This window comes from Mytilus trossulus, chromosome 8 (assembly GCF_036588685.1).
Source record: "Mytilus trossulus isolate FHL-02 chromosome 8, PNRI_Mtr1.1.1.hap1, whole genome shotgun sequence".
NCBI classification, from domain to species: domain Eukaryota; kingdom Metazoa; phylum Mollusca; class Bivalvia; order Mytilida; family Mytilidae; genus Mytilus; species Mytilus trossulus.
Genome location: NC_086380.1, coordinates 49063936 through 49075421, shown reverse-complemented (window position 1 = coordinate 49075421; position 11486 = coordinate 49063936). Strand labels below are relative to the sequence as shown.

The window sequence follows — 11486 nt, the reverse complement described above, 5'->3', positions numbered from 1 at the left end:
TGCACTTTTTCGACAATTTGGGGGATGAAAATCAGTTTGAATTTTGTATTACACTATAAATTAAAATAGCTATCAATGATTGAATATATAAACTTTTTTGCATTCGACACAAAACTTTTAATTACTGGGGATACAAACCTCGCCCGGCCTCCCCTATTCCAAATAATCGAATGACGTCTGGCAAGGCTATATATTTCTGGGACGGGTCGCCTTCCTACGATTTTTATTAATTTAAAATGTTATAAACTACCTTTAACATACACTTAGATCACCACGGTAATGCATTACGACCAAAAAGATTGAACTCCGATCAGTCAGCAGTAAATCAACGTTTTAAAGGGCATCTGCGCGTTTATAACTACACTGTTTCTTCGGGTGGTCGTATTAGTGTTCAAACATTGGTCCGTCGACTTCATAGAATGATAGAATCAACCGTAGAGCACGTCGTATTATCAAAAGACCTGCCTTGCCGGCAGGCAAGCACTGTACAGTCAGGTTTCAATGGGATAATGACTATCGATGCTTGAACACGAGAAGCTGGCAAAATACTCATTCGTCAGATAGACCAGATAGAGTCGGTTTCTGTTACGGCCAGTAGATGCCATAATACGAATTTCGCCGGGAAACAAAACGGCATATAACAAAATCAACATTTAGTGCTGGTGGTGTACATACAGTACGGGGTTGCAAGTTCTTATACCGTTGTAAGCTACATGTAGGGTAACATAAACGGACAGAGATACAGATATTTGGTGCTTATATGTAATCCCTCATTTTGCCATGATAATTCCCAACTTGCATCAACATGGTCAAGACCCTGCACATGGACGACAACGTTAGACCATGTGACAATAATTTGGATCTAGCAGCTCAATCTGTATAATCCTACACCAGAGGTGTACAACATTATTGACTCAAACACACATAAAATGAATTTGACGGAAGCTTATGATTAGCAAATCTGACAAAGAGACAAACAAAAACGTTTTTGTAGTTGAAAATGTCGTACTAGCATAGTACTCTTTAACGATAAAGTACAAATCAAATGAGATATAAATAAATGGGTAACAAAATGTAAACAACACTGTTATAACCTCTTGCGTATGAGTCCTACATCTATACCCCTCTACAGCAAAAACGTCAAAAGTCAAAAACTGGATAGATGGATGTACAAATGCCGATCATGCCAGAAGTCATACGACCAAAAGAAACACAATAGAACGAATTAAGACAAAATAAGGAAAAAATGATAAAATATATATACAACTTCAGCACTAATAGAATCTATACCTCAAGATTATCTTCTATTATCTAAGTAGTAAACACTAAATATTTATCTAATACATTTGTGCGTCTTGTTACTTTTCGACAATAAAATAACGACGAAACGTTTTTGTCAGAACGTGTTGTTTATTATTTGCCCAGACATCGTGACATTTTACAATGCAAAGTTCTTCAATATAAGTTGTGAAACGTCCTGAAAATTAAAATGAGTTGAATTTTAAATTAAATTTATAAATTGCAACTTATCTACTTAATTTTCTGTAATGCGGTGTCACACATCAGTGTATAGACCGAGGTGTATCAGAGGCACAGAGAAAATTGAGTAAGTATGTATACTTTAGGTTCACTCAAGAGAAACGCTGAGCAATCGTTAGACGCTCTATACGTTTGAAAAATGCCGAAATGCACAGGTATGTGTATACCTGTTCGCATGGAATACAAACGTCACAAGCGCGCTAGTTTATGACACGTTGTATATACATGTATACGCCTCAAGAACGTTCGACTTTTACTTTGACTTGTATTTGGACTATTACTTTGAAGTATGAAAGACGTGTTTGGAACATACGCCTGTCGTCGTTTCAGCACTCCGTGAACGTATAAAACGCACCGTTCAACGAAAGTTGCTCTGACAGTGACATTTATATAGTGACATATGTTATTAAATTTTTAGGACAACCTGAATCCCGAAGTAGTACACACAATACACTTCAGAATGGAATATGTCAAAAAGACAATAACCCGACCAAGAGCAGAGGCCACATATAGGTCTTAAATTCACCGAACAAATCCGACACCCAACGGTGGGTCTCAGCTTGCCCCTAAATAAAACTGTGTACATGTTTAATGACCCACCCTATAATATGGACATCAAGTTGGATACTTATTCCCTATTCCCTATTCGTTACCTATTCCCTAATCCCTATTCGTTACCTATTCGTTACCTATTCCCTTTTCCCTATTCCCTATTCGTTACCTATTCGTTACCTATTCATTACCTATTCCCTATTCCCAGGGGCGTAGCTGCCGTTAGGCACTATAGGCACGTGCCTACACATAATTTTTGCACAAATATTTTTTTTTATTAAAAAATATTATAAACAACGTTATCTGTAGATGAAAGCCAGTGAAGTTGTCAAAACTCTTTCATCGATTATCATTTGTACACTAGTCTCTCGAGATCGTCCTTAGTGAATGGAATATTGGATAGAATTTAATGTTTTATATGATTTTACGTACTTCTATAGAAACTAAACAAGAACTTAGGTTCAGATAGTTTCACTTCTGTCAATAAAAACTTGAATGAAGCCTAATTTAGACACATGATTTTTTAATTAGTTGTTGTTAATTTTCAACTAGCTTTCCACTTTGTCTTCACCCGACCTACAATAAAACCCTTGCCAATGTTGTTCGTCTGTTTGGCTGTGCAGGATGTATAGATACACAGTCACGTCTGGTTAAAATGGGGACATTAAATCCGACGCCTAGCTGTAGAGAGAATGCTACTCTTTGATGAGTTCGTAGTTGGTCTACTGAAAGGCAAAATTTCTATTCCTATCCAATATAAATCCATCATTTTCCAATTGCAATGCATGGCATCTTAAAATTTCTAGACCTTCGTCCCGTACGACACTTATTATAGGACCTAGATCCCTGTTGTATTTATTAAAAAAAAAACAAATTATCCTGAACTTGCATAAATATTTATTAAAATCCTGAACTCGCATAAATATTTATGAAAATCAATCAATCAACTAGTTTCCAGTAATTTTGGGAACTCTCTTATCTGCGTTGATGACCACAATTTTCAAATTCCTAAGCAGGTAGGGATTTTAAAGTAGAGGATATAAAGACATATGAATTTATTGAATTATGTTACGATAGTATGAACAGAACAGAACTTTTGCATAAGGCATCGACTATTGTGTGTATATGTTTGTGTGGCTTCGGTGAAGGTTTAAGAATCAAAAGATTGATGGTTGATGTCTAGCCAAAAGGATAGTTTAATTATAAAGTAATATCATTGTTTACGTGCCAATTTTTTGTAAGGAATGATCGTCAATATGTACTGTTAATTAAATTAAAATCAGAGATATAAAAATATCAAACAGGTTGTACTGCTTAATTAGAGGGATACGCTGATCTACGCTGGGGCAATGCATATTGTAAATATATTTTTTTAATATATTTCCGATTGTACTGCGTTTATATTTAATTCACCAGTCAGATGTTATAGTAAATTAATAATAATTCTTCGAACTTTTCATCATGTACATTATAATTTTCTTGATAAAACAACCAGTAAATTTATCATTTTGTACATGAAATTTTGCAGCTAAAACGCTGAAAACCGTTTTCCGTCGGGGGGCTTCGCCCCCCTGAACCCCCTACCAGGGCTCTGCCCTGGACCTACTGGGGGCCTTGAGCGGCCCCCAGACCCCCTGCCGATTGGTGCCTACAGTTGACAAAGTACCTAGCTACGCCCCTGATTCCCTATTCGTTACCTATTCCCTATTCCCTAGCTATTCGTTACCTATTCCCTATTCCCTATTCGTAACCTATTCGTTACCTATCCGTTACTGATTCCCTATTCCCTATCGTTACCTATTCGTTACTTATTCCCTATTCCGCCTTATTCGTTACTTATTCGATTTTTAATATACTTCCCCCTTTTTAATTGTTAAAACTCATATCTGGTAATAGTTCTAAATTTGTTGAGGTAAAATGATCTGTTTATGACCTATTTACAGTGTATGTAAAGTGCGGATCCTAAAATATCATTTTTACTGTAGAGTCGGGCGCCCATATTCGCCACATTAAACAGCCTTTTTGTAAGCCCAGCGTATGTTGCTTTTTGAAAACTGATATGTTTTGTTGGTTTAATAAATTTAACTATTTGATAAAGTTAAACCATTTTTGAAATTGTTCTGATACCATAATATGCAGTAGTAAAACACGTGCAAACATGTGAGGAAAACAGTGTTTTCATTTGACAAGGGGAACCCATTTTCGCCACTTTGATATAAAATAGTTTCGACCTTCTTTGTCATAAAAATAAATAAAATATACAACTATCATGACTCTGGCTAAGCAGTTTTTAGATATTGAAATACGATGTTTCGAGAAAAATAAATTCACTCTAACTGCGCATGCGTATACATTGCTATTGTAGAACAAGTAAAATTTACCCACTTTTCATAGTTTTTATCGTTAAAAAAAACAGTCCTTGAATGGTTTGATTATAATGCTTCCGTTTTCTTAAATTGAGAAATGAGCAGCAACATTTCACTTTCAAAATTACTCAGTAAGGAACTGGGCATGCGTGAAAAATCAACTATTATTAGGTCCGAGACCACAATTATTTCTAGTGCATTTCTTTTAGAACATATTATAAATGAAAATTTTAAAAAAATCCACCTGTGCTTTCTCAATGTTATTTGTACAGTGTGTTGTACTTCTTTTGGGACAAATTATATTAAAATTATAGAAAACTTCATCGGCTCTATAAACTCAAAATATGGACAATTTTATTTTTAGAGGTCTTGAAATTTTTTGACAGCTTCCGAAGTGCTAATTTCTAACCTTTTTCAGCTGGACCAAATCACTACTTTCCTTCAAAATTCGGGACCCAAAGTTTTTTTCACTGTAATTTCACCCCCCCCCCCCCCACCCTTTTCTTGCAATTAAAGGCACTAAACATGGAGAAATATATTTGGGAGGGGTATAAAAATTAATGGCACGGTTACCCACTGTCAACACTAGGGACTATTAGATTGTTTTCAAACCCCGATTTTTCTACTGATTGAGTGATTATAGAAAATATGATTGACTTTTATATCTTTTTTATATTGAGTTGATTGATATCTTTTCAGGATTTATTGGAAACTTGTGGTATGAGTAATGAAGCTTACCCGCAATGTGGAAAAAAAATCACAAAAATACTAAAATCAGAAGAAAATCACAAATGAAAGGATTGATTGTTGAATGGTTATTGTCAGAGGCAAATATTGCATGCATATTCAGGACGATGAAATGGAAAGGAGATCAGATTCAGAGAACAGCTAGTATAGATCGTCATATCTTGATAGTTGCAAACAGAGAAAAGAGTATTTTCTCTCATTGATTACAGGAGATACATTCTTATTCAACTGGTGCACCTGGTCCGTGCTCGATTTCAAGTTTTTTAGAGGAGTCCAGCTTGGTCATTTCATGACTTTCATAAATAAGGCCGTTAGTTTTCTCGTTTGAATTGTTTTACATGGTCTTATCGGGGCCTTTTATAGCTGACTATGCGGTATGGGCTTTGCTCATTGTTGAAGGCCATACGCTTAACTATAGTTGTTAATGTCTATGTCATTTTGGTCTTTTGTTGATAGTTGTCTCATTGGCAATCATACCACATCTTAATTTTTATAATTTAAGTTTTCTGTGTGTTTTGATTCTGTGTTTATATGATGTTCAGTGTTGCTGTCTTCGTTTACTAAGCTTTGTTTTGGTGAACTCAAGTTATTTTCAAATTTTGGATATCACTTTAAATGATTTTTTATAATTTGGACCGACAACACTACCGTGTAACATACATATAGCGGGGATAACTTACCATTCCCGAGCACCAGTTATAATAGCTGCCTCTAAAAAGTCCACAACACAATTAGATTTTTTCTTGTCATGATTTGGCTTTCATGTTGTAATATACACTGGCGATATAGGGTATACTCATTGTTAAAGGATATATATATGTTAGTCTGTAATTGCTTACCTCCAATGCATTTCACTAAGACTATTAGACTAGTTGTTTCATATGCAATCATACCACATCTTCTTATTTTGATATGCATTAAAACTTGTTCTTTCTTCTCAGTGATGATGCAGATGACATGAGTATTTATTGGTCAGTAAACATTTTCTTAATGTATGGAAACATATCAAAATATTACCGACAAGGGGCACAAGGAGAAGAAGCCAAGAGAATGTATTATTTAGTAAGACATTTTCTACGATGTAAAAATTGAAGAACTGTTCAGACTATAATTGGTATTGATTAATTAATTTTATAGGCCAATAAAAACGAAAACAAAGGAAAGAAATATCATTCTTCTTCAAGACACACAGGACACATCCACTTGACTTCAGAAATTATTAGACTCATGTTTATCGTGAGCTGGTCATTTCGCGATAGACAGTCATAGTGATACCAGCCAAGTGGACAAACATCCCTGTCACATCCCACCCATAATATGCCATTCTGCTCATCTGTTTTTTTGCCGCGAGTCACACAAACACCACATGTGTACATCTCATCGTCTCCGACACTCTGAAATAACAAATCAAACAAAACGTATGTATTTTATTTTTAGATTTTTGATTGTCAAGGTTATATGCCCAACACCAATAATATCAAGTCTACTTCTTAAATAGTTTAAGAAATTTCGTAAAAATTTCAAAAACTATGTGAATATTTGTGGACGTCGCCGTCAACGGTGGAATGTAGGATTGTTATGTCTCGTTTTCCGACTTAAGTCAAAGGCTCGACAAAAATGTTACTCATTTAAATTGTTTCTAATAACTCGGGGCCCGGACACTATCACTCGACGGTCTACAAATCAAGCAAAAGAAGTACACCAGATGCAGATCATAATTTGATTAAAGTGTGGGGGGGGGGGGGGGCTGCATTTGAAGTCAGACCTGTTAATAGTCTACGACTGTGCGGTATGGTATATGCTCATTGTTGTCGTACGATGACCTATAGATGTTTAAAACTTCTGTTTTAATTCGTCTCTTTTTGATAGTTGTCTCATTGTCAAACATACCACATCTTCTTATTTCTATATTAAACATGTATATAACATATATATTCATATGCCCCCAATTTTTTTCAAACTAAAATTCCATACGAATGCACCATTTTAAAACTAAATATTTAACTCACTTCTGTTTCTCTAAATTTTTTGTTAGCTTTCCTTACTCTTGGCCTACACAATTGATTTTTTTCTAATATGTCAGATTCCTCAGTTGTCTCAATATCTGCATGTACCTCAGCAGTAACTGCGATGATGAGAGGATCTACATGTTGTCTATTTTCTTCAGATTGATTAGATTTTTTGTTTATTTTTCTTCCTTCTGTGGGAGTTTTTGTTGATTTTGCTTTTCTTTGTGATTGCTTCATTTTAATGACATTTTGTTTTTCAATCCTTTTAGCTTCTCTGACTTCTTTACGATATTTTAGACCCTCTTCTTTTTCTTTTTGTTCCTCTGCCTTTCTTTTCAGTTCATCTCTCATTTCTTGACCAGTGTAGATGCGTGCACCTGTTAACCTTTTTTTATTTGTTTTGTCTGACTTAGTGATATCCCCAGAACCAGAATATCATGAAGGTCCTTATCTACTAATCCTGCCTTCACCAATGGATTCGTGGTTGTTCTTCCACATGTTTTACATGTGTCATTGCTAGTGGTTTCATTATTTTCCACAGATGGATCATCTGTTTGAATAGTTGTGGTAGGATTCGGTCGTATAAAAGACTTGTCGATGGCAGTGCTATCAAGTGGATACAAGCCCGTCTTTCTGAAGCCTTGCTTGATCACATGCGGTGACCAAGCCTTATCTTGTGCCTGTTGTAGTACAATTGCAAATTTGTTTTTTTTTTTATAACCATGTCGGCTTTGACGAGTCCAATATTCAGGGCAAGCTCGCTGTACCCACTTCTCAACGGATGGAAAATTTGATCTAATGGCTGCAGGAAATGGGAGGTGTGCGGAGGCAATCCTAAAATTTCTACACTGTGTTCAATAGCCATATCAATGACAGGAATTGATAGATGAGAGGAATGGTTATCTATAATAAGGAGGTTTGGGCGTCTTAGACCAATGCTTGGAATAAAAACTTTTTCAAACCAGTTTTCAAATAAATCTCTAGTGATGTAGCCATTTTCTGCGGTTGCATACAACCAGTCTTTTGGCATTTCAGAAGCGTAACGTCCACTTGGAAGACTTTTAGTGAAAATAAGCATATTTGGCATAAATCCACCTGCAGCAGATGCACATGCTAATAAAGTTATGTGCTCGTAATCAGTCATTTGCTGTCTGTATGGATTCTTTGTACCTGTTGGAGATATTATTTTCTGTTTTATCTGGTCTGTTTCTTTGCCAAACCCAGCCTCGTCTGCATTCCATATTTGTGATGGTTTGTCTTGTAGGTTAAGTTTGTTTATAGTAGAATCCAATAATTTAAAGTAATCGTCTATAGTTTCTTGGGATGATACAGCAACTCTAGATCTCTGTAGAGAATTGGGTGTCCTTAAGGATAATTTTTGTTTCTTTAAAAACTTTTGACACCATTTCTAAAAAGGTGGTTTTTGTACTGTAGAGCATGTTTTCTGGGCAACTGACAATGCAAATGTTTGCAAAACTTTCCTGGTCAGACCAAAGCCTCTTTCGCTCATATATTTAACGTAATTAGCTAGAGATGAATCCTGAGAATTTGTTAAATAAGGTTTTTGTCCACCTTTTTTTCCAATCAAACTCCTTCCAAGTATATAATCTGATAGAGTTTTTCTAGGTATTTTGTATAGTTTGGAAGCCTTAGATTTCGAAATTAACCCTGTCTTAACTTTGTTGATTGCTGTGACAAGCTGCGCTTCCGTATATTGTTTATATTTAGCCATCTGCAAAAATATATTACTTAATTGTTATTCAAAGCAGATAACTAAAAATTCAAATTGGAAAACATTTTGAAAATATGCAATTTTAATAGGCTTGGATTCATGACATTTTTTATTAGTTATTATTTTTCTTTGAACACAGTGACTGCATGCGAGTGCTCTTTATGCTGTACTCTTGTCTTTTATTGTTGTTGTGATATAAAATTATCCTCTATTAACGTGCGGTCTGTGTCTTTGAATAATTATATTTTGCTTTGTTTAGATCTATCCTTGCACTTTTCAAAATATTTTTTATACGATCTCAAATATTTTGCGTTCGTATTATGTGATGAAGCTGTCAGCTTTCGTCATCGTTGTCCTCTACAGATATTTGATTACCAGAAAATAACTCGAGTATAACAATAAGTGTAAGGATCTATGAAGTTGTACAAGGTACCCCTACAGGAAGGTTGGGATTTCTTTTTGGTGATTATCATCTTAAATATTTAGGAATCATAGTAGCCAAAACCAAGTATATAGCTTCGACCTGTACAGTCATATCAAGCTGCACCTAGTTGAGCATTTTATGAGTTTTTATTGTATTGTCTTACATCCGATTTTGCAGATAAAAGAAGTGATTAGCGCTCCAGAAACATAGTTAAACCTACCACATCGTTTATGAGCTTGTACAAGTCACGAGCAGGTATTGTTCAGCGATAAGCGATTGTTAGCTAAAATTTGTTTTTCACAAGTAATTTTTCTATTAAGTATGCCGTTGGATTTTTAATTGAATTGTTTCGTATTTTTCATGTCGGGATCTTTTATAGCCGACTGTATAGTATAGGTTTTCTCATTGTAGAAGTGCGTACGGTTGCCAAAAATTGTTAAAAAGTTGGCTCATTGGAAAGCATACCACATATCCATATTTTCTCTCCTTTTTCTTCTTCTTCACCTCCCGGTTATTTAAATGTATACATACATCAAAAATACAGAGATTTGCAGATAAAATAACTGAAAAACCAATTTGTAATTAAGGCTTTCATTTACTATTATTTGTCATTCTTATTATTTCATTTATTTGTAATGCGCCATTTATGGGCATTATATTTTCTTGTCTGTGCGTCCGTTTGTTTGTACATCCATTGGTTCGTCTGTTCGTGCGTATGGACGTCGGTTCGTCTTTCCGGACGTCCGTTTGTCCCGCTTCAGGTTAAAGTTTTCGGTCGAGGTAGTTTTTGATGAAGTTAAAGTCCAATCGACTTGAAACATTGTAAACCTGTTCACTATGATATAATCTGTCTAATTTTTATGGCAAATTAGAGATTTTACCTATTTTCACGGTCCACTGAACATAGAAAACGATAGTGCGGATGGGGCATCCCTGTACTGGGTACACATTCTTATTGGCCTGTGCGTCCGTCTGTCCGTTGTCTCGCTCCAGGTTACAGTTTTTGTTTGAGGTAGTTTGCTAATGAAGTTGAAGTCCAATCAGCTTGAAATGTAGTACATGGTGGTAAAGTTTTATTTTTGTGCAACGTGATCGCTGTTTTTTATTTCACGTTGAACGTGTTTTTACTTTTTTATTCTTGACGTTCATTCGTGCAAGACTGGTGTCTCATTCAATGTTTTCTGCTTATTTAATTATACTTGCATCGTGATTCCCAAATACGTGTTTTCCATGTTCAATATTTTTCAAATAAATTTTAAACACTAGAAAGGGATCGTCAAGAAAAAAAAGATTGAATTTTGTTTTTGTGATAAGGTGCGAAAAGGCCTTTGTTGATCCTATATTTGCATTTTAAAGGTTCAGAAGATTGTTAGATTCTTTTTAAAAAGCCGTTAATTATTCATATCCTAAATGTGTATACTAAATAGGGAATATCATGCAAAACAGAGAGTTTATGATACAAGAGGACATCGACTCAGTAAGAAAAGATTCACATCAAAGTCTTTATTTTTCATGACAAAACTTATTTCACGATTTCACGTTCACTTTTTTTCCGTGCAAGCACCACCCTTTAAGTAAACATGTTCCCTACGATATGATCTTTCTAATTTTAATGCCAAATACGAGTTGTTTTTCATACCACATCTCCTTTTTTTATATACTAGTACAAAATAAAAGTGCCGATCGGCTATCCGTGCACTATGGACACATTCTTGTTTTTGTTTTATTTTCACTGTTGTTCATCTTTGTTTTTTCTTTGTGATTATTCCTCACTTTGGAAAATGAAACATGAAATCTAACTTTAAAGTCATAAGAAACGAGTGACCGGTGAAAAATTATGTTCTTCCAATTCTTGAACCAATGCATACACACATCATAAACTTAGTCTTCTGTGCACGAATTTATCATTTTTTTCGTGTAAATTTCGTATAATCGTCAATTTTTTTTTCAATCGGTCAGTGTTGTTGTGAAAATATGGCAGGTAATTAAAGTTCGTGTTTTGAAGCCGAAGTTTAACGATGGTCACCTGTTTGTCAACAATCGACAAAAAATAAACAAAAAAGCATGGAAAGAGAGCACGTGTTTAACAGGTGTATTCAGATAATAGTTTATTTTAA

General features: G+C 35.0%; 2 protein-coding genes across 2 annotated transcripts; both read right to left on the bottom strand.

Moving 5' to 3' along the window:
- Positions 1-6373: 6373 nt before the first annotated feature.
- Positions 6374-7564, bottom strand: LOC134727732 (inhibitor of growth protein 1-like). The gene is made up of 2 exons (XM_063592117.1): positions 7214-7564; positions 6374-6598 (listed from the first exon to the last, which is right to left on the bottom strand). The coding sequence occupies exons 1-2, from the start codon at positions 7562-7564 to the stop codon at positions 6374-6376; spliced, it is 576 nt and encodes a 191-aa protein (XP_063448187.1).
- Positions 7565-7593: 29 nt separating this feature from the next.
- On the bottom strand, positions 7594-9594 carry LOC134727731 (tigger transposable element-derived protein 6-like). Its single transcript, XM_063592116.1, has 3 exons — positions 9590-9594; positions 7935-8577; positions 7594-7893 (listed from the first exon to the last, which is right to left on the bottom strand). The coding sequence occupies exons 1-3, from the start codon at positions 9592-9594 to the stop codon at positions 7594-7596; spliced, it is 948 nt and encodes a 315-aa protein (XP_063448186.1).
- Positions 9595-11486: the final 1892 nt, after the last annotated feature.

Coding starts and splice junctions, on each gene's coding strand:
- LOC134727732 (XM_063592117.1), bottom strand. CDS start 7,564: ATGAGAGATGAACTGAAAAGAAAGGCAGAGGAACAAAAAGAAAAAGAA. Junction 6,599..7,213: donor AAAAATTTAGAGAAACAGAA/GTGAGTTAAATA, acceptor TTGTTATTTCAG/AGTGTCGGAGACGATGAGAT.
- LOC134727731 (XM_063592116.1), bottom strand. Junction 7,894..7,934: donor GACTCGTCAAAGCCGACATG/GTTATAAAAAAA, acceptor GTACTACAACAG/GCACAAGATAAGGCTTGGTC.